We start from the raw sequence: 22,560 nt of genomic DNA, 5'->3' as shown, positions 1-22,560 counted from the left end.
TCGTTCGGGATTAAACGTCATACGTACGTGCGACGTGTTATGAGCTTAAAACAAGCCTCGAACTTGGCGAGCGGCGATTAAAACAATCTCACAATATATAGGGGGGGTTGAGGATCGCACACAAAACTCGTCTATAATCGCTATACGATTATACGCGCGTATAACTCTGCACGGCTGGAGGATTGAATAGTGGTTAATGTCACCTCGACGATGAATTTTCTAAATTTCAAGGATCATTTTCGTATATAATCGTAAACGTCGCTGAAATAAAGTTTTTGTTCCAATAATAAACGAGAAAGTTTTTACCATAGAGCTCGACATTTTCACCCGTTAATTCGAAATTAGACTCGAAGGCGCTAGAAGATAATTAATTAATAAGGAAGGCCTAATAATAAAAGCAACCGCGGCAACAAAAAAAAACCTCGAAGCAGCGATGATTGAGCCTTAACGATCGGCGCACACGGAGCTCACGCTGGAAGAAGAAGACGCGTCGAACACGCGACGATCGGTATGCGCTGAAATTCGATCCCCCTTCGAATACGCCGCCGATGCCGCGCGTTCATCATGCGAGCGGCGCATTCCTCGCGGTATTCTTCAATTTATTACACATTAAATACGTACACACGCGCGCGACTAGTTAAAAATCGCGTATTTTCTCCGCCCGTCCCTCCCACACACGCTCGATCGGAAAAAGAGATTAAATTGCCTCGTTTAACGCACTAATTGGTCGGGGGGAGGCTCCATCGAGTGTGTACTGCAGTGGAGTAAACCAACGGAAAGTAAAAATACAAAAAAAAGCATCGCTTATAAACATCGATTCGCAGTAGCGCGTATATGTATACACGTTGCTATATTTATATAGTGTTTGTATACGAGAGAGATCGGCATCGTCGTCGTCGTTGACTTACCTGCGAATTAGAGCAAAGGAACGTGCGCCGCCGCCGCCGCGCGCTCTATAGTGTGCATCAACGTCGTGGCGCTCCTTCGACGGCGTGTGTGTGTGTACCTGCACTGCACAATAATATACAGTGCGTTTCCACCGCACGGCGCTTTATATGTACGCGTGTGTGTGTGTGAGTGAGTGTAAATAAAATGGTCCCACTGCACAGAGAGAGAGAGAGAGAGAGAGACACTCTGCTCGACTGCCTGCGTGCCGAGAGTATAAAGGTCTCCCTCGTGCGTCTGTGTGTGTGTGTATGTCTGTGCAGCGGTGCTGCAGGTATTTATGCGAACTGCTTTAATGTGTTGTGTGCGACTGTGCTCTCTGCGTGCGTAAACGTATATGTGTGTTTGTGTCTGTCTGTGTGTGTGTGTAAATCCCTGAGACTTGGGTCATGCAGGGCCTCGGCTCAGCGCGTCCAGCGTATTATATGACCGAGGATACGATGCACTTTCACTGATAAGGCAAAAACACCAGCAGCAACAGCACACAGCACCAGCAGCGTGTGCATATATCGCGAACCGCACCGGCACCTCGTAATCCGAGTCTCGCGATTATTTTTGCGATGAGCACGGATTTCGGCAGTTACTCTACTCCTGTCAATGTACGATACGGATATTAAGCCAAAAGAACTAAACGAAACACACTCGCTTCGTATTCGGAGCACACAATTCGACGTACCGATTTTTATCGACACGCACGCGCGAACACATATATACACGGTTATACACTACGAGCCGAATCGCTGAATAGTAGAAATGTCGTGCGAAACTTTTCAAAAAATCGAACGATTCTTCGTACGAACGTTCGAGCAACCTCGATATATATTTACACACATTTATAAACACACACACGCACACGTATAAACAAGTCGTAGAAAAAAACAACAACGAGTGAGTTTGGAGTCGAAGAAAGAGGCGAGAGAGCAGCGGCGAGCAGCGACATGCGCGTGAGGGAGTTCAGGCGCTCGCGTGCAGTCCGCTGCGTTGCGTTGGGACCGACTCGCAGTTTCGAACTGACTCTATATTCGCGTACGCGCGGCGGCCGATAGTATACAACGAGCCGTTTCGCCGAAGGATGCCGTTGCGCCGTCGCTGCTTCTGCCGCCACGGCCGTCGCCGCCGCCGCTTGGCACTGTACAGCACCCAGCCATATAGTGCATATAAGTATACCTATACACCATGACATCGAGTATAAGCAGTGCACTGCTGTGCGCCGTTTCCCTCTCTTTCTTTCTTTCTCTCTCTTATTCGCGCAGCTCTCTCTCGGCTCTCGTTCGTTCGCTCAACTCTTCTCTTCCGAAAAGTCGCCGGCGCATGTGTGTGCAGCATAATACCCTGAGACAGAGAGAGGAAGAAGTAAAGAAGTAGCGTATATATGTAGAGAACGAAAAGAAAAAGAGTAGTTTCTGCGCTGAGGTGTGTGGATTATATACGCGTTATGCACGTTGGGTTGCGAACGTATATACGTATTTTATATACGAGAGTCAGAACGTAATATACACATCCTCGCGAGTCTTCAGCTACCTACGGGCTATTTGAAACAACGGAGTTAGTTCGTTAGTCTATGCACGACGAATGCAGCCGTGTACAGCTTGTGCATCATCATCCACGTGTGCCGTTTGCAGCGCGGAGCGAGGTCCAGCTTCCATTTGTACGTTGATGTCCGTTACTTCGGATGGCCCGAACGTTTTGATTGCACAAACTTATTGTCCGTTGAGTTAATGTGATGATCCTGCATTTTACAAAAATCACGGAATTAATGGCAAGACGTTCATTCACAAGCCAGAATTTTAATATTTTTTAACGGTCCGATAAATAGAGGATCATACTCGATGGATTTGTGCGTACTGGAAAAAAAGGAAAACGTACTAAAATAAAGTACAGTATAACGTTTATAAAAAATTGCTGGGGTTCCAGGTACTAACTTATTTTTATAATTTTATCTTTGACCTTGGAGCTTGAATCGATTTTAAATTATGCAGTTGCATTTTTCGAAATCGATTCTCATTTTTTGGCTCAATTTTCAACTGAAGTTTTAAAATAAAAGTTCTAATACGGGGTTCCAGTATTTTATTTTTTCAAATAAAGCGAGTTAGTGAAAACGGAGAGGATTCAGTTAGGTTATTACTTACTTCGTCGATGCCACGATATTTTTTCAAGGCATTGCTTTTTTAGAATTGAATATTTTACAGGGATGTAAGAAGAGTTGAATGATACTTGGCCAGATGCAACGACGATTATATTTCCAATTCGATAGATTCTTGCAAAATCGAAAACTTTCAAACATTCATTCTAGTACGTCTCTTTTACCAAAGACCTACAAATCTGAACATAAAAATTTTCAACCTGTTGTAAAAATGGATAACCAAAATCTAACGAATGACATTCATGAAAATATGCTCGTTGATTTTGAGTGCAAGGATGTTAAATCTAAACTAAAGTCTTCAACAGCAAAACTGATTGTTTAGAAAAAAATATGTATGAGTATCATAATAGATATTTACAATTGTCAATCATCATTTCTTCTTGCAACTGCGTGACATGCTTAATCCTTGCGTCCTTCGTGTATTTTCTTTTGGTGGTAGAGTAAACCCAATTTTTGTGTAAACTTCTTCTCACACTGGTCACATACATAATCTTTACGACCCTCATGGATTGTCTTTTGATGCATAATTAAACTCGATTTGTGACTAAATTTCTGCCCACAATTGCTACATGCGAAATCTATGCGACCTTCATGTATTGTCTTTTGGTGCACAATCAATTGTGATTTCCATCCAAATTTATTTTCGCACTTGTCACATGCGAAATCATAATGACCTTCATGTACTATTTTTTGGTGGGAGAGCAAATGCGACTTTCGTCCAAATTTTTTTTCGCACTTGTCGCATGCGAAATCTTTTCGACCTTCATGTACTGCCTTTTGGTGTTTGTTAAAATTGCTTCGATTCCCAAATTTCTTTTCACACTTATTGCATGCGTAATCTTTGCGACTTTCATGGACTGCTTTTTGGTGTTGTTTCAAATTACTTGTTTCCCCGAATTTCTTTTCACAAATGTCGCATGCATAATTTTTACGTCCTTCGTGTACTGTTCTTTGGTGTCTTAACAGAGCTGACCTTTGTCCAAATTTCATCTCGCAATTGTTGCATTCGTAATCTTTGCAACCTTCGTGGACTGCTTTTTGGTGGGAGAACAAATACTGTTTATAACCAAATTTCTTCTTGCATATTTCGCACAAGTAATCTTTTTGACCCTCGTGTACTGTTTTCTGGTGGGAAAGCAAAAGCCATTTACGTCCAAATTTCTTATCACATTTGTCACATCCGTAATCTTTGCGACCTTCATGTACTGTTCTTTGGTGCAAAAGCAAATGTACTTTTTGTCCAAATTTAGTCTCGCACTTGTCACATGCGAAATCTTTTTGACCTTCGTGTACTATTTTTTGATGGATAAGCAAATTCCCTTTTTCTCCAAACTTCTTTTCACACTTGTCGCATACGTAATTTTTGAGACCTTCGTGGACTATTTTTTCGTGTCTAATTAATTTCGATTTTTCTTTAAATTTCTTCTCGCATTTGTCACATTCGTAATCTGTGAAACCTTCGTGGACTATTTTTTGGTGTCTAATTAATTTCCATTTTTCTCCAAATTTCTTCTCGCACTTGTCACATATGAAATCTCTCCGACCTTCATGGATTATCTTTTGGTGCAAGTGCAAACTCGATTTATTTTCAAATATCTTCCCACAATCATCACATTTATAATCTTTACAACTATCATGGATTATATTTTGGCGGGTGATCGAATCTAATTTTTCTCTAAATTCCTTCTCACGCTTATGACAGGTAAAATCTTTACGACCGTCGTGTACCGTCTTTATGTGCAAGCACAAACTTCTCTTATTTCCAAATCTCTTTGCGCACTGTTCACATAAGTAATCTTTGAAAACTTCGTGGAAAATTTTTTTGTGCTTCAGTAAAGTTGATTTATTTTCAAATTTCCTCTCGCACTTGTTGCAAGAGAAATCTTTGCGATCTCTGTGTACTAATTTTTGATGCGCAAACAAACTTGATTTTTTCACAAATTTTTTCTCACTCTTGTTACATGCAAAATCTTCGCGGCTTTTGTGTTCTGATACTTGGTGTCTACTCAAATGACTTCGAAAATCAAATGTCTTTTCGCACTTGTCACAGGCGAAATTTTTTTGAGTTGTGTCTTGGTATATTTTCGTGCTCGATTCAAGCGTAAATGCCTCCTGACAAATATCATCTACATTTTGTTTGTCGTCCGAAACAACAATGTCGAGTTCACTTAAATTATTTTCCAAGACAACTTCTTCGGATTTCTTCTCATTTTTATTCATTTTGATGCCTATCGAATGAGTAAAATTGATCTTTTGGTATTTTGACTTGTTTCAACGAGAAAGACAACATTCAAACTAATTTGTTTTAACTGTTAACATGATCAGTGTGTCGAGGAACAATGTCAAAATTGTTTATGATTATATTGTTTACAATTGAGGTACCATTTTATCTGTTTATACTTGAACAACAAGGAAAATAAAAGCTCGATAAGCGGTACGAAAACGTTAGTTATACAAGAAAGAGGGGGGTCCGCAGGATTAGCCGCTGATGATACGCTACAAAGGCGAGATACGAGAAAGGATGAGCTACTCATTTCGATCAGTGGCGGTTTATGGAGCGCGCCAATCACGTTATGGCGTGGGTATGGGGGCGGCAACTTTTGGAATGAATTTTACAATATTTCATCATACACATATATCAGGATCTATTTACTCGATGTTTTTTTGTTTGTACTTGAACTTGTTGTCTGTCGGGAGTTTTTTCTAGTACTTGGTTCCAGAAGACCCAAAAATTCTTCGACGGAATAGTCGCCAAGTAGAAATTCAAAATTATTTCAAATGTTGTAAGAATAATGTATAAACAGATGAATTAATGCCTTCATTGTAAATAATATATTTATAAACGATTTTGATAAAGTCACTACACATACTGATCATGTTAACAAATTAGTTTGAATGTTGCCTTTCCAGATGAAACAAACCATAAAACCACTCATTTGATTTCTAACGTTCTAAATACAAGGATCCAACGATTATTTTAGGCTCTAAAATGGATAAAAGTGAGAAGAAATCCGAGGAAGTTGTCTTGGAAAATAATTTAAGCGGACACGACATTGTTGTTTCGGATGATAAACAAAACGAAGATGATATTTGTCAGGATGCATTTACGCTAGAATCGAGCATGATAACATATCAAGACAAGATTTACAATGAACGAAAAAATTACGCATGCGACAAGTGCGAAAAGACATTTGAGTTCAGAAGTCATTTGAGTAGGCACCAAATATCAGAACACAAAGGCCGCAAAGACTTTGCATGCGACAAATGTGAGAAGAAATTTTCGAAAAAATCGAGTTTGTTTATGCACCAAAAATTAGTACACAAAAATCGCAAAGATTTCACATGCAACAAGTGCGAGAAGAAATTTGAAAATAAATCAACTTTACTCAAGCACAGAAAAATATTCCACGAAATTTTCAGAGATTACTTATGTGAAAGGTGCGCGAAGAGATTCGGAAATAAACATAGCTTGCTTTTACACATAAAAACAGTCCACGAGGGTCACGAAAATTTTGGATTTAACTTAGATTTGTTGAAGCACCAAAAGACAGTTCATGGAGGTCGAATGGATTACGCATGTGACAGTTGCGAAAAGAAATTTGGACAAAAATGGAATTTATTAAGGCATCAAAAGGCGGTACATGAAGGTCAAAAATACTACGCGTGCGATAAATGCATGAAGAAATTTGAAAAAAAGGCAGATTTTATCAGGCACCAAAACACAGTGCATGACGACTGGAAAGAGTTCGCATGCGAGTGGTGCGAGAAAAAATTTGGACGAAACGGGACTTTGCTCTTTCACCAAAAAACAGTTCACGACGGTCGCAAAGACTACGTATGCGACAAATGTGAGAAAAAATTTGGACATAAACAGTCTTTGCTCTCTCACCAAAAGATATTACACGAAGGTCAGAAAGATTATGCATGCGAAAAATGCGAGAAAAAATTTGGGTATAGGCGGAATTTACTCGACCATCAAAGGACAGTCCACGAAGGTTCAAAAGATTACTACGCATGTGACAAGTGCGAGAAAAAATTTGGACAAAAACCGCATTTGCTTATACACCAAAAAACAGTCCATGAAGGTCGAAAATATTTCACATGCGACATTTGTGAGAAGCAATTTACACAAAAACAGAATTTGCTCGTACATAAAAAAATAGTTCATGAAGGTCGCAAAGATTACGCATGCGATAAGTGTGAAAAGAAATTTGGGAATCGAAGCAATTTTAACAAACACCAAAAGGCAGTACATGAAGGTCGAAAAGATTTCGCATGCGCCAAGTGTGAACAGAAATTTACACAAAAACCGAGTTTGCTCTACCACCAAAGTATAGTACACGACGGTCGCAAAGATTACGCATGCGACCAGTGCGATAGTAAATTCGGAATGAAATCGTCTTTGCTCAAACACCAAAAGACAGTTCACGAGGGTCGCAAAGATTACGCATGTGACAAATGCGAGAAGAAATTTGGATATAAGTCAGATTTGTTGAAACATCAAAGGACCGTCCACGAAGGTCGTAAAGATTACGCATGCGACCAGTGTGATAGTAAATTTGGATTGAAATCGTCTTTGCTCAAACACCAAAAGACAGTTCACGAGGGTCGCAAAGATTACGCATGTGACAAATGCGAGAAGAAATTTGGACATAAATGGATTCTGATTCAGCACCAAATGACAGTACACGTAGGTCGCAAAGATCACGCATGCGACAAGTGCGAGAAAACATTCTCGCATCAGAGCAATGTAATGAGACATCTAATGACAGTGCACGAAGGTCGTAAAGATTTTTCGTGCGACAAATGTGAGAAGAAATTTGGGCAAAAATCACATTTGATGATCCACCAAAAACAAGTTCATGAAGCTTGCACAGTTTTGCATGTGGCAGATGCGAGCAGAAATTTAGAGTAAAATGGAAATTGACAATACACGAAGGTCTTAAAACTTTTGATCGCGACAATTGCAAGAAAAATTGATAATTGTAAATATATGGGCATAATTTTATAAACGTTTTTTTATAATTTCAATAAAAATTGTGCCAAAATGATTTAGTCTTACCAGATATAAACTACCATTACATATTTGTACTTTGTCATTATGGTATGTTTTTAGATTTCACGTACTACTAATTACCATAATCTTTGTTCATTTTTTGGATACTTGGTTCATAGTTTTTCATGCTACGTCGATCAGCTAAGAGTTTTTATCAAGTCTTGTTTGAAAATGTGAATGGGGCAAGCGTTCAGTAGGCTACTGAATTTTTGATAAACCTCACCTAATTATAATATCGCGACTCTGAAATGATGAAAAATGTGATGGTAAAAGATTTTGCTGAATTTGACATTAAAAATAAGTTTTACTGAAACGAACGTGCAAACTACTCCGTAATTTAAGGGCTTATATACACCTTAAATTCAAAATTTTTTTATTCAATTTTAGAATAGGAATTTTTCTCCTCTTTCCATTGCATTTTTCGAAATTCTAAAATTTTGATTTTGCCCTGAGACACAGCTGTTTCCGTATACCGTACGTGTTACAATTTTTCTTCTTTTGCGTTTTCTGGCGAGTAGGGTTTTTGGTCACCTCACGTAACTTTCAAAGGGTACCGATTGAGTTTTCGCACCTGGGTCGCGTACACTTCTTCAGAACATCAATACTCACGGCCACTCCTACGGGTAAACAACAAAATTCGTTTTTGTTACCACAACTGAAATATTTTAGTTACGACAACTTTTTTCTCGGTTAGGATAACAAAAGTCCATTTTGTTGTAGCAACAGGGAAAATAGTTGTCGTAACTAAAATATTTCAGTTATGGTAACAAAAACGAATTTCGTTGTTATAGCTAACGTTTTCGTACCGCTTACTGAGCTTTTTTTTCGTGAAGATTTGAAATAATTTTAAATTACAACTTGGCGGCGATTCCTTCGAAGAATTTTTCGGCATTTAAAACTAATTTCTGCCAAATCAACTCTTGACAGGCATCATTGAGTTCACGAAAAAAACTTCGAGTAAATTTGTCGCCCTGACACCATGATGTGATTGGCGTGTTCCATAATACGACCCTGTCATTATGTATAAAAAAGTAATTTATAATTGATAATTGCGTTCGGGAATCCGGTGCAACGTACGAGACCGTACTTTATCATCATCATAAATACTTGCGGCGAAACTTTAGAGAAAAACTTTTTATTAAAAAATAAATATAATAAGTCTCCCAATGTAGGTATTTTTCTCATAAATACGTACGTGCTTTCTGTCGGTAGTGAGACGAGCAGCCTAACTATGATCATCAAAAAAATGCCCACTCGCACACACACACACACACACAATTAAAAAAATAATGTGTGCTGACGAGACGATTTTTCAAAACTACTCTCGGACTTTGACGCTTGCATGTTTGGTGCACACGGGCACTCGAATGCTTAATGCGACAACACGAGCATATCTTGGGGCTGTAAAGCTTTGCACAACGTATATAGGCGCACAATCGCGCACTCCGTCGAAAAGAGACCTTTTTCGCGCGTTTGCGTACTATACATGTATACGACGACTTACGACCAGTCATGGTGCAATGTACATGTGTGCGTATAATAAGTTGGCGTGAACTTGCACAGTTTCTGGTGCACACTGTGTGCAAGGCCCGACTAAAATGCACCGATCGTGCTGTATGCCATACGTGTTCGCATGCAGGTTTTTTTTCGCTCGTCAGATGGCCTAATGGACTACTACATAATGCCTTCGCGCATTACAGAAAAGACGTTTGCTACTGTTCTATGAACACTCGCGTGTATGTATGTGTGTGTGTTTGCACTTTATGTACATGTTGCCACGTGTTTGAACTACTCGACTTATACCTATATAGATTATAACATTTACAAGTATTTTACAAAATAAAAATTCTAAAAGCTACTCTGCATCATGCTGCATCGTAAGCTTTACGATACATTTATGTATGGTATTTATGTATGGATTAATATATTTTTGATACAAATTTTATGAAAGTAACATGCTTGAATTAAGCTTGTTTTTATGTTAACATTGCTATTAGGTAAACAGTTTATCCCTTCAACAGCGATACCTCGTTCGTGAGTCATAATACTAACAAGGATAATAAATGATAAATAACGCTCACAACAAATTTGCTTTATTTTCCTCTAAAATGCATTAATTTATTTTAACCTTGAATATTACTTTTACATATTAAGATACAACTGAAGGAACTCGAGATATTATAAATGAAAATTTGTAAAATATTCTTCTGGACGTGTACTTGAAGTTCAGAGTTGAGTTAATTTACTTGTTAACTTATAATATACTAGAGATGCACCGTATCAATACAGGCTTTAAAATACCTCTTCGTTGAGAATTTCTTGTTTTTTGCATGTATCGCATACGTTACTTATACATTCATGCGATAATTTGACGTGCTTAACCAAATAATTATTTTATTTGAATTTTCGTACCATCGTTATGCCTCGTGTAAATATGGTTCTTTAGATGACCCTTAACTTTGAATTTCTTTCCGCAAATATCACACGCATGTCTGACACCATTGTGCACCACATCGATGTGGATTTTGAGATAACTCTTCATCGAGTACTTTTTTTCACAAAGATCACACGTATGTCTAACGCCATTGTGCAGTGAATCGATGTGTTTTTTGAGATCACTCTTCGTCGAGTATTTTTTTTCACAAAGGTTACAAGTATGGGTGACACCATTGTGGGCCACATCGATGTGTATCTTGAGCTGACTCTTATGTGAGAATTTCTTTCCGCATACATTACACGTATGTTCAACACCATTGTGCAGTGAATCGATGTGTATCTTGAGCTGACTCTTCTGAGAGAATTTCTTTCCGCATACATTACACGTATGTTTAACACCATTGTGCAGTGAATCGATGTGTTTTTTTAGATAACTCTTACTTGAAAAGTTCTTTCCACAAATGACACATGCATAAATGATTTTGTCATGTACCGAATCAATGTGGGCTTTAAGATTACCTTTTTTTGAAAATGTCTTGCCACATAAGTCACACGCACAGTTACCAATACTATTATGCACTTGGTCGATGTGACTTTTGAGATTATATTTTTGTGAAAATGGCTTGCCGCATATGTCACATGAGTAGGTAATACATTTATGTAATGATCCGATGTGCCTATTCATACTTCTCTTACTTTTAAAAATCTTTCTGCATATTTTACATACGTGGGTTGTATCACTATTTACTATACCGATGTGTGTTTCAAGGTTATGTTCGTTCTGGAAATTTTTTGTAGTCCTTCTTTTTTTATTTTGTTCGATAAGTTTACTGTCGAAATTCAAATTCAATTCTTCTGCAACGTCAACAACTAATTCCTGTTTCACTGCACTCAATGTCTCTGTTTTAATTATGTTTTGAGTTTTATCATCATTGCAATATTTTACATTCCGCAAATGATTTGGATAATCATAGTCAATTTTGATTGCTAATGAATTGAGTGTGGGCTTGACGTCTTCACATTCAACGACTATTTCCACTCCGTCTTCAAGTTCAATTTCATGACTTACGTAAACTTTTTGGGTCTGTCGAAAAATTAAAAGTATGTTAAAATGTTCATAACAAAAAAACTAAAATTAGATTTTTACATATTATTATCAATATTTACCGAATTGGCTGATGGAAATGGTAGGAGTTGAAAGCTTTTTGGGTCGGATTTCTCATCAATCATCTCGCGATCGTTTTCAGTACTCGAGATCTCAGTTGGCTCCTCTTTCACCCTGAAATAACCTCAATTAGATCAAGTTTTATTTTATGATATCTTTATAATTTCACATTCGAAAGGTGAAAATTACCTGACAACACAGTTGAAAAAATCAGAGGAATCCATCGTTCCCGCTTGGAATTACGTTAACAATTTATTTTTCTATCGATGATCGAACGAACCGTACACGTGAAAACTGACGAAGAGCACTAAGAGCCGTAGACTCGTTTTCTGTTGTTTACGTCGCGCGTCATAAGCGTGACCTCCGTGAACTGCCCGATGGTTTGTTATACATGCGCTATGCAATGTTAGTTGTTACACGATGTGCCCTGAGATCTGTGGCGAGGCGAGTTATGAAGCACGCAGATCACGCCATGGCATGGGGGTGGCAAATTTTGGAATGAATATTAAATTTTTTTTATAAATTTACTCGATGTCGCAGCGATTTTTTGAAATACGTACATTTAGATGGTCGAAAAATTCTCCGGAGAAATCATTGCTAAGTTCGAATTTTAAACTAGCTCCGAAATTGTAAGGACAATAAATAATGAATTAATCGATAACTTAATTGTAAACAAATATGTTCATAAACGATTTTGACATCGTCTCTCGAGCACTGATTATGTTTATAGTAAAATCAAATTAATTTGAAAATCAATCCACAATACCAAAAGATAAATTTTACTCATTCAATTTTCGTGAGACTAAATAGACTTATCCACTGTTATAATTTAGGCATCAAAATGGATAAAAGTGAGAAGAAATCCAAGGAAATTGTTTCAAAAAATAACTTGATTGAACACGACATTGCCGTTTCAGACGACAAAAAATACGTTTGCGAAATTTTTCAGGAGGCATTTACACTGGAATCAAACATGATCACACACCGAGACACAATTCACAATGAACAAATAGGTTACCCATGTAACCAGTGTAAGAAGAAATTTGTGAAAAGATCAATTTTGTTGCGCACCAAAAATTTGTACACAAAGATCACGAAGATTTCACATGCGACAAGTGCAAAAAGAAATTTATGAAAAAATCTAGTTTGTTTATGCACCAGAAATTATTACACAAAGATTGCAAAGACTATTCATGCAACAAGTGCGAGAAAAAATTTGAAAATATATCAACTTTACTTAAGCACAATAAAATATTCCACGAAGTTTTCAAAGATTACTTGTGTGAACAGTGCGCAAAGAGATTTGGAAATAAACGAAGTTGGCTCAGACATGTAAAGACAGTACACGATGGTCGCAAAGATTTTGCATGTGACAAGTGTGAGGAAAATTTTATAAAAGAATCACATTTGCTCTTCCACCTGAAGACGGTACACAAAATTAGTAGAGATTTTACATGTGACAAGTGCAAGAAGAAATTTAGAAGAATGGAGGCTTTTGCTAGGCATCAAAATACAGCTCACGATGGTCGCAAAAATTTCGCTTGTGATAGGTGCGAGAAGAAATTTGGACAAAAACATCATTTGCTCTCTCACCAAAAGATAGTACACGATGGTTGCAAAGATTTTACATGCGATAATTGCGAGAAAAAATTTGGACAAAAGCATCATTTGCTTATACACCAAAAAACAGTCCATGAAGGTCGAAAAGATTTCACATGCGATATTTGTGAGAAGCAATTTACACAAAAACAGAGTTTGCTCGCACATAAAACAATAGTTCACGATGGTCGGAAAAATTACGCGTGTGATAAGTGTCAGCAGAGATTTGGACAAAAAGCAAAGTTGCTAATTCACTTACAGACAATACACGAAAGTCGCAAAAATTTTACATACGACAGGTGTGAAAAGAAATTTGGACAAAAATCGAACTTACTTATTCACCAAAAAACAGTTCACGACGGTCGCAAAGATTACGCATGCGATAAGTGCGAGAAAAAATTTACACAAAACCGGAATTTGCTTATCCACCACAAGACTATACACGAAAATTGCAAAGATTTTGCATGTGACAAATGCGAGAAGAAATTTAGAAGTAAATCAGATTTGTTGAGGCATCACAGGACAGTACACGAAGGTCGTAAAAATTTCGCATGTGACAAGTGCGAAAAGAAATTTAAACAAAAATCGGGTTTGCTCTACCACCAAAGTACTGTACACGACGGACACAAAGATTACGAATGCGACAAATGCGAAAAAAAATTCGCATATAAATGTACTTTGCTCGGTCACATAAAAACAGTCCACGAGGGTCGCAAAGATTACGCATGTGACAATTGTGAGAAGAAATTTGAATCTAAAAAAGATTTGTTGAGGCACCAAAGGACAGTACACGAAGGACGTAAAGATTACGCATGCCACGTTTGTGAGAAGAAATTTGGGTATCAAAACAATTTGAGAAGACACCAAAATACAGTTCACGAGAGTCGCAAAGATTATGTGATAAAGGACGATTCTGAAAAAAATGATGATTGAAAAATGATTTGCGTAATTTTAAAGCTAGTGTTTTCCGACCAATTAGTTTGACCATTATGTTATCAATCAATATAACAATCGTTAATCATTAGAACAATTCTTTTACAAAACTTGGCTCCTGTAAATATAAATATTTGCATCACATTATTTCGAGTTAATAAGAAACTTTCTTTTCTCCAAATTCGGTATTTAATCGAATAAATTGTAAAATAAAATAAGTAGATTTTATTTGATAATTTTTAGTTTTTGCAGTTATTACGAAAGAAGAGTAATTGAAGTTTCATATTAGGTCATAAACGTTGATTACTTTCCGAACTATGTACTAGAATAGAAAAATTTTTCCTATACTTTTCAAATAATTTTTTTGGAATTTGCCTAGCGTATTATAAAGAACAACAGTTAAGTATTAATGCCTAGGATGTTCCAGGTATTTTAAAAGTTACATCCTCAAATGAAATAGGATTTTTCTATAATTTTGATTATTTTGCGACACTTAAGTTTCGTAATGAAAATGTGTGTATGAATCAAATTTTTATGGCCATTTTGACGTAGTTTTCATGTTACTCCAATGCCTCCATGCATGTATCGTATGTACACGATTAGTGTGGGTGCCAATTTCAAATGTTCCGGCCAGCTTGGATATCTTTTTTTAGACTTTGATAAGTAAAAAATTCTTTCATTTTTATTGATAATTATAAATAATGTAAGTTTGGAAGAAGGGGTACAAAAAAAGGGAAACTTAAATAAAATTACAAATTTGATAAAAATGAATTTATTGATGCTGAGTGCAGCAAAGTCGTACACATTCGATATTGCTAATTTTCGATGTTTTACTCTGACTGCGATAACTCATGCAGGGATTAACCAATCGATCTGAAAATTTTACATAGCATTCTTAAGGTGTTGACGGGGTGCTGTATACTTTTTTAGCAACGTCCGTGTATCCTAATATGCTAAAAATGCATTTTTATGCAATTTTGAGTTTTGCATCAATATTCGTGTGTAAATTTTGCAATATATATTATGTGAGTTATTTATGGGTCATTTTTTTATGCAATAATATGACAAAAAATGTGTTTTTTCGTACATTTTTTAGTGCGCAAAAAGCGTTTTTGGACACTTGTGTGCGGTAAAATGCCTCATTTTGGACACGGGTGTGCGGTAAAACGCCTCATTTAAATGAACGTATTTTTCGCCTACTATTGCATAAAATTTCGTATGCAACACGTGCCCAGCTTTTTACGCACAGTGTGCGGAAAAAACACCCACTCGTGCCGGCATAGCCGGCACTCGTGTCTTTTTCCGCACACTCGTGCCCAAACACGCATTTCGAGCACTTGTTACATAATTGCTAATTTTTGATGTTTTACTCTAACTGCGATAACTCATGCACAAAAAACTCATTGAAATATAGATTTATTGTGATACTCATTGAAGCTACTTATATTATTAATTTCATAAGGCTGAAACAAATATTACACTGATATTATATGCTATTTTGTTATTTAACATTAAGTCGCTCAGCATTTTGCAACTATGGTTGCCACTAGTGTAATAAATAGTGTAATAAATACAAAAAAGTATACATGTATGTATACATACATTGTATATACCTGCTCTTTGGGAGGTATAGTACATATAGATCGTCGCTGCCGATGTTTTAATAATAATCAATATCACACCGTTATATAATATAAGTCGGTGCTCACTAGGGGTGGACGCAGCTTTTTGCTTTTTAGGCCAGAGTAAAGTATATAACATATTAATTCATACAGGACAGATAAGGTGTGTGTCTGTGTCTGTGTGTGTTTAAGTGCTCAGCGTTATACTTCATTTATTATTAAAAAAAACTATCGATCATGAATAATTAACTTGACATTTTATGCAAGATACATCTTCTGCAAAAATCTTCATTTCATGATTTGTATGTTTAAAAAAACTGTACAGATTGATAAAAATTATAGATAGATTAATTGAAATGAAACATCATGTTTTTTTTTGTAATAAAAAGTTTATTAATTTATTTAAAACTTAATCGTTTCTTAACCCGTTTCGGGCCAAACGGACGAAATTTTAGTTATTTTTTCATTCGGTGTAAAATCTGTGAAAAAATTATGTGAGAAATGTCAGAATAGTCATAACCGACGTAAAATTTTATGAACTTTTCGAATCCAGCGTCAGAATTATCGAAAAAGTTGATGTGTAAAAGTTATGAACAATTAAACAATAAAAAACACGATTTTTTTGAAAAAAAATTTGATTTGATCCGAATTTTCGAGTCGAAACAGACTTGGTCTATAGGTCTAACACGTTTTTTTGCGTCCATGGGGTGTAGACTTGCAAGTCTAATAGTTACGATATCGAAATTCAACATTTTCTCTATAACGTTTTTTTCCTAGGCGCTTGGTTGACATATAAAAAAATTGACTACATTCATATACGGTTTTTTTCTACGAAGCGCCATTTTCGTGTCCGCCGTGTTAAATTTCGATATCGTAACTATTACACTTTCAAGTCTACACCCCATGGACGCAAAAAAAAACGTATTAGACCTATAGAGCAAGTCTGTTTCGTCTCGAAAATTCGGATCAAATCAAATTTTTTTTCAAAATAATCGTGTTTTTTATTGTTTAATTGTTCATAACTTTTACACATCAACTTTTTTGACAATTCTAACGCTGGATTCAAAAAGTTCATAAAATTTTACGTCGGTTATGACTATTCTGACATTTCTCACATAATTTTTTCACAGAGTTTACAGCGAGTGAAAAAATAATTAAAATTTCGTCCGTTCGGTCCGAAACGGGTTAAGCAGTCAGATGGAAAACATAGAAGTGATCCAAAATATAATAGTAATTGTTTTTTACAAAATTTCAATGTACATTCAATGTACAATGTACAATACATTTATTATTGGGTGGTAATGCGTGAGTGATGAGCTATCTCAATGACAGTTTTATAACCACTCATTTGACTCGATGTTTAATCATTTTGCGCGGTATTGATAGGTACGTTTTAAGATCTTTTGCATTGATCTCGTGCTTGGGTATTGACATCATGCGTACATTTGACGTGCATATGTAGATATCTCCTATGTGTAAATTTTTTTCCGCATTAAACACTTGCATGATCAATATCTCCATGCTGTGTTCTAATGTGAATTATAAGACGATCCTTTTGTGAAAATATCTTGCCGCAAGTATTACAATAAGTGGTCTTATTATGCATCAAATTCATGTGTTTTTTAAGATTACCCTTTAGTGAGAATGTCTTTCCGCACACTTCGCAAGTAGGTGCCATACCTTTATGCGCCGCATCGATGTGTTTCTTAAGATTATCTTTCAGCGTAAATATTTTGCTACATGTATCACATGCGTGAGTTATCTTATTATGCACTGCATCCATGTGGAGTTTGAGACTACTCTTATGTGCAAATGTATTACTACATATTTCGCAAGTAGGTGCCATACCATTATGCATCGCATCGATGTGGATTTTGAGAGTACATTTGAGTGTGAATGTCTTTCCACACGTACCACACGCGTGAGTTATCTTATTATGCACTGCATCCATGTGGCGTTTGAGTTTAGTCTTAGTTGAGAATTTCTTTCCGCACATTTCGCAAGTAGGTGCCACACCATTATGCATCGCATCGATGTGAATTTTGAGATAACATTTTTGTGAAAATTTTTGACCACATATATTACATGGATGTTTAACACCATTGTGTGCATCGATATGAAGCTTGAGTGAACTCTCGGTTAGGAATTTCTTTCCGCACACTTCGCATGTTGGTGCCATACCATTATGCATCGCATTGATGTGAAATTTGAGATGACCTTTTTGTGCGTATGTCTTTCCACATATACCACACTCATGTTTAATACCATTATGTACTGAATCGATGTGAATCTTGAGTTTAGTCTTCGTTTGCAATTTCTTTCCGCATATTTCGCAAGTAGGTGCCATACCATTATGCATCGCATTGATGTGAATTTTGAGATGTCCTTTTTGTGTGAATGTCTTTCCACACGTATCACACGTATGCTTGACGTCACTATGAACTGAATCGATGTGAATCTTGAGATTACCTTTTCGTGAAAATTTTTTACCGCATACATTACATGGATATTTGGTACGATTGCTTGCCCCATCAGTTTGGGTTTTGCATAGACTTTTTTGAGCAAATGTTTTTTCATTTGCATCAAATGCATCATTGAGTTCACCATCCGAATTCAATTCCTCTTTTACTTCGTCGACGATTTCTTCTTTAATTTTCTTTTGAGTCTGATAATCGCAACTATTTTTCATATACTGCAAATGATCTGGATAATCGTCCTCGATTTTCTTAACTACTAATAAGTCAATGCCGAGCTTCTGGTCCTTACATTCGAATTCTATTTCCAAATTGTCATTAGGTCCAGAATTTTCATCATATTCTTTAAGTCCATGAATCTGGAAATGAAATTAGTAAAAATAGTTACTTTATAAAAATATTGACTAAACAGTCCCACATCAACACTTACTAAATTTTCTCGACAAAAACTCGAGAATTCGTCGGTTTTAGCATTGCCTGCATTGTCAATTATCATATAATCTTCATTTTCAATTGGGGAAACATTATTTGGTTCCTCCTTCACTCTGCAATATTCCCAATAATATAAAGTATTATGCCATTTTTTTTTTAAATTTCATTCTCACGAAACAAAAATTACCTGACATCAGAGTTATATACATCACTGAAGTCCATGTTTATCACTCGGAACTTGATCAACGACTAATTGTTCTGTAATGATGTTACTCATCGAACTAGATAACTTATACATGTAATCATATTTACAAATCGTGAAATGAAAGTTTGAGAAAATTTATGTCAACAGAGACACTCTAAACTTATCATTTATTATTGGAGAAATTATACTATGATCTCCGGCGTAATAAACAATTAGCCATTTCCTTTGAATTGTATCTTATTACAAAGAAATTATAAATTATTGAACACTTCATGAATCGAGCTTATGATGTGTCCTAGTTTTACAATACCATGTGTCTATCAAAAGAAACAATTTTTTAAAATTCTTCAATTACGTTAATAGGATTAATATTTACAGCCAAGTCTTGTTCAATAAACGGAACCATTAAATTTTCTAAACGATCTTGCATTGTGTTTTTTATTTTTAAATTTTCCGATTCTAGACTCCTCTTCAAAATTAGTAAGGGTGCCGCGGCATTCATACTGGCTACGCCAATGGGTAGAGCTATAACAAGAATAATCAGTTTCGTCGCCAACGAAGATAAGTGGTTACAAATTGTATACCTAAACGTGTACAGGCAAAATCTAAATACAGTGCTGATTATTCGTTCAAGCATAATAAGCCTTGAATACTTTCGTTAAAATTACAGTAAATACATTTAATTTGGGTAGTGATGGATAAATATAGTGGTGTAGTTAGGTACACATTTTTTGTGTTTGCAATGATATTTTTTGAAAGATTTGTTCATCGAACCATTTTTGTTTTCGAATCATTTGTTCATCGAATTATTTTTCAAGATTAAGGAAGAATCAAACGATACTTGGCAAGATGCAGGTAACGTTCATAATTTTGATTCGCTGGACTCTTGCAAAGCCGAAAACGTTAAAATATTTCCATCTTCTAAATCATCAGTAAGTTCAATAATATGAAATATTTTATATTTTTTCACCGCCCGAAACTATTAAATAATCTTAATTTTAGAAAAAATCACAGAAGTAAGGTTATGGGGTTACAAGAAAAGATAGAAGAAAAAAATATTCGTAGATTTTGAGTGCAAAAATGATAAACTAAATCTTTAATGACTATCATCTGCAAAACTGAACATGGCAGTTATTCATCTATTGTGAAAGCAGAGAACGAAAATCAAACCAATTACTTTAATGACAAAGATATAATTCTGATAAAAAAAGAATTTGACTATAATAATAATTGTCCATTTGAAGAAATTAAAAAATCCCGGCTGAAATTTGGGTAATCTGAAAGGATTGGAAAAAATAATTCAAACCAAATTGTCCCTCAAGGATAATTTGTGTAAAAAAACTTACAAACAGAAATTAAGTCTAAAAAAATATAACAATACGACTTATAAGAACATTAGATCAAATAAATGTACAATTTATCATAAATTATTTGGACAGAAATGTTACCCTTACAGATGACATAAATGCAATGCATAATCTTAGCAAACCCTTCGAGGGTGGCGTTTGTAATAAATTAAATGGTCACAAAGATACTGCAACGTCATGCTCTAGCCACCGTAACGATAACGTGGGCTTACGCGATCGCGCATCATCGCGCCTACCCGAATTAGAGCGAGATACACGAAAACATTTGTCGCGCTCGTGCGATAGCGCATCTTCACGAGTCGATGTCAGTAACATGTCTTAGCCCAGCTAAGATAAATGTCATCGCGAAAAAAGAGCACAATTGCGAACAGACAAGAACACGCGTTTACGCATGTTCGATAGCAATCAAACACCGTCTGATGTAACGTGCGGTCTAAAAAGACGCGTAAACGGAGCAAGTAGATAGCTCGCGGCCCACCCTTTGATGTACCGTGAATTCGCGTCAATGCCATGAGCAATAAATTCATATATTATTGAGGGCGAATGACGCGGTAACCGAAATTTGTTAAACAACAAAGTACTCGAGAATCTAAGGAGTATATAAGCGCGGGGCAACTCACGATCGCTCTCTTTGGTATCACCTCTTTTGAATTCTATTTACCTCTTTCGCATTACTGAATTCTGTGCGGTTCGCGATAGGATGCAAGAAAGTCCCTTCGAAGTCAAGTCGTTCCATTCGTACCAGTGCATTGTGTGTCAAGCGAGCGGTGTGTGTGTGTGTGTGTATGTGTCTTTTTCTATATACAAGAACTTTGCATTTGTGTATGCGAACTGATCGATGTTCTGCACTGATAAGTCCGTTTTCCGCAGCCTGAGGCTAATTCCTGCATTTTCTACTATGAGTAGTCTTGGATATTTGCTGTGTATGACATCTAGGCCACACACTGATTCTACGTAATTTTTTCATCAGCGCAACAGCGTATTCTTCTGTATGCAATGTGTAGATGACATCCATTTCGTCTGCGTCCTTGACCTTGTTAGTACCATTTCTGGGGATGTCTGCTATTTTAGCCCCCTGGTACATGTATGTGCCTGTCTGGTGCGGGCCGTCGCATTCTTCTCGTGTGATCTCTTTGCAATATTCAATTTCCCCGTTTGCCACCAGTGATATGTGCGAGTGCATCCCGCAGTAGAATATTGTCCTCTTTATGAGGACTTTGCACTCTTTTATCTTCATCAGGCCATAGTCATTTACCTGCACTAATTGCGCCCGTACCCGTGTTGTTCTTATTTCTGGCCTTTCCTCCTTGCATTTGCCCACATCGATCAGTTATATAGTTGTTAGGTTTGTCAGTTTTGTTCCACAGTCGTATCTATATATTGCGGTTGTCGTTTGGATGCCCATTAACACGATGACTATGCATAGGATCCGCTCCATCATCTACAATTAAGGATCCATTAGTTTTGGTGATCGGGGCACTCCGTAGCCGTCGCTCGCCCAATAGTTCAAGTGTTCGGCGGCGTTAAAGAATTTGAAATTTTTTTTTCATGATCTTTAAGTTCCCAAAACTGTAAATATTGGTTGTTGGCAATGCCACCAAAGAGATCAAACGTTGTTGATTCATTGGACAACAGTCAAAAGAAATTGATGATAGACGAGATTTCTTACTATTCATCCCTTTCCAACTCGAAACACGACGATTACTATAAAAACAAAAATTAAATCAAACCAATACTCCGCAATTGCAGCAAGGTTAAACCTAAGTAGTATACACATGCAATTAATCAACCATATCATTCTTTTTTTCGCAAGTACATTTCATGTTTTGCCGCGTACAAGTGAATTAGTTAAACCGATTTGGAGGACGATTCAGACTAAAAATACTGCTGAGCAACGCAAAATCAATGAGTCGGAAGCATCGGGTGTTAGTCCAATTGACATTTACGAGCCGTCGTGGGAGTTTTGGAAGGATTTGCAATTCATGCGAGATCCGACTATACTTCATATAACCAGTGGAACCTTAGACTCTACATTAATTGATAAGGAAAATAGCTAGTTTCGAAGGGACTGACTTGCGTCCCACCTGGAATCGCACAGAATTCAGTAATGCAAAAAAGGTAAATCTATTCAAAAGAGGCGACATCAAAGAGAGCGATCGTGAGTTGCCCCGCGCTTATATACT

At 36.6% G+C, this 22,560-nt stretch overlaps 4 protein-coding genes across 4 annotated transcripts; 1 reads left to right on the top strand and 3 right to left on the bottom strand.

Moving 5' to 3' along the window:
- Window positions 1–3,666: 3,666 nt before the first annotated feature.
- LOC111694579 (zinc finger protein 322-like) lies at window positions 3,667–5,308 on the bottom strand. Its single transcript, XM_023463234.1, has 3 exons — window positions 5,206–5,308; window positions 3,789–4,311; window positions 3,667–3,688 (listed from the first exon to the last, which is right to left on the bottom strand). Exons 1-3 carry the CDS (start codon window positions 5,306–5,308, stop codon window positions 3,667–3,669), a joined length of 648 nt encoding a protein of 215 aa, XP_023319002.1.
- Window positions 5,309–6,626: 1,318 nt separating this feature from the next.
- LOC111694584 (zinc finger protein 271-like) lies at window positions 6,627–8,044 on the top strand. The gene has a single exon (XM_023463253.1). The coding sequence runs from the start codon at window positions 6,654–6,656 to the stop codon at window positions 8,001–8,003; it is 1,350 nt and encodes a 449-aa protein (XP_023319021.1). The 5' UTR covers window positions 6,627–6,653; the 3' UTR covers window positions 8,004–8,044.
- Window positions 8,045–8,995: 951 nt separating this feature from the next.
- On the bottom strand, window positions 8,996–12,057 carry LOC106656600 (zinc finger protein OZF-like). Its single transcript, XM_014377664.2, has 4 exons — window positions 11,935–12,057; window positions 11,748–11,859; window positions 10,694–11,664; window positions 8,996–9,155 (listed from the first exon to the last, which is right to left on the bottom strand). Exons 1-4 carry the CDS (start codon window positions 11,967–11,969, stop codon window positions 8,996–8,998), a joined length of 1,278 nt encoding a protein of 425 aa, XP_014233150.2. The 5' UTR covers window positions 11,970–12,057.
- Window positions 12,058–17,019: 4,962 nt separating this feature from the next.
- Window positions 17,020–19,085, bottom strand: LOC106656661 (gastrula zinc finger protein XlCGF57.1-like). Its single transcript, XM_014377735.2, has 3 exons — window positions 18,993–19,085; window positions 18,804–18,918; window positions 17,020–18,732 (listed from the first exon to the last, which is right to left on the bottom strand). Exons 1-3 carry the CDS (start codon window positions 19,025–19,027, stop codon window positions 17,392–17,394), a joined length of 1,491 nt encoding a protein of 496 aa, XP_014233221.2. The 5' UTR covers window positions 19,028–19,085; the 3' UTR covers window positions 17,020–17,391.
- Window positions 19,086–22,560: the final 3,475 nt, after the last annotated feature.

Source organism: Trichogramma pretiosum, unplaced genomic scaffold, assembly GCF_000599845.2.
Source record: "Trichogramma pretiosum strain Unisexual culture from Peru unplaced genomic scaffold, Tpre_2.0 scaffold41, whole genome shotgun sequence".
NCBI classification, from domain to species: domain Eukaryota; kingdom Metazoa; phylum Arthropoda; class Insecta; order Hymenoptera; family Trichogrammatidae; genus Trichogramma; species Trichogramma pretiosum.
This window is presented reverse-complemented; position numbering and strand designations above follow the sequence as displayed.

Bases quoted from the DNA above. Each gene is read 5' to 3' on its own strand.
- LOC111694579 (XM_023463234.1), bottom strand. From the start codon at position 5,308: ATGAATAAAAATGAGAAGAAATCCGAAGAAGTTGTCTTGGAAAATAAT. The intron at 4,312-5,205 runs GTCAGGAGGCAT...AAGTACATTTGC, and splicing joins ACAAAATGTAGATGATATTT to TTTTGCACCAAAGAACAGTA. The intron at 3,689-3,788 runs CTCCCACCAAAA...GTGCACCAAAAG, and splicing joins GGACGAAAGTCGCATTTGCT to ACAATACATGAAGGTCGCAT.
- LOC111694584 (XM_023463253.1), top strand. From the start codon at position 6,654: ATGGATTACGCATGTGACAGTTGCGAAAAGAAATTTGGACAAAAATGG.
- LOC106656600 (XM_014377664.2), bottom strand. From the start codon at position 11,969: ATGGATTCCTCTGATTTTTTCAACTGTGTTGTCAG. The intron at 11,665-11,747 runs GTAAATATTGAT...ATTTTTCGACAG, and splicing joins CATTTCCATCAGCCAATTCG to ACCCAAAAAGTTTACGTAAG. The intron at 9,156-10,693 runs GTACTCGATGAA...ACATAATGACAG, and splicing joins TGTGATCTTTGTGAAAAAAA to GGTCGTATTATGGAACACGC.
- LOC106656661 (XM_014377735.2), bottom strand. From the start codon at position 19,027: ATGGACTTCAGTGATGTATATAACTCTGATGTCAG. The intron at 18,919-18,992 runs GTAATTTTTGTT...GGAATATTGCAG, and splicing joins GTATATAACTCTGATGTCAG to AGTGAAGGAGGAACCAAATA. The intron at 18,733-18,803 runs GTAAGTGTTGAT...TTTCATTTCCAG, and splicing joins GTTTTTGTCGAGAAAATTTA to ATTCATGGACTTAAAGAATA.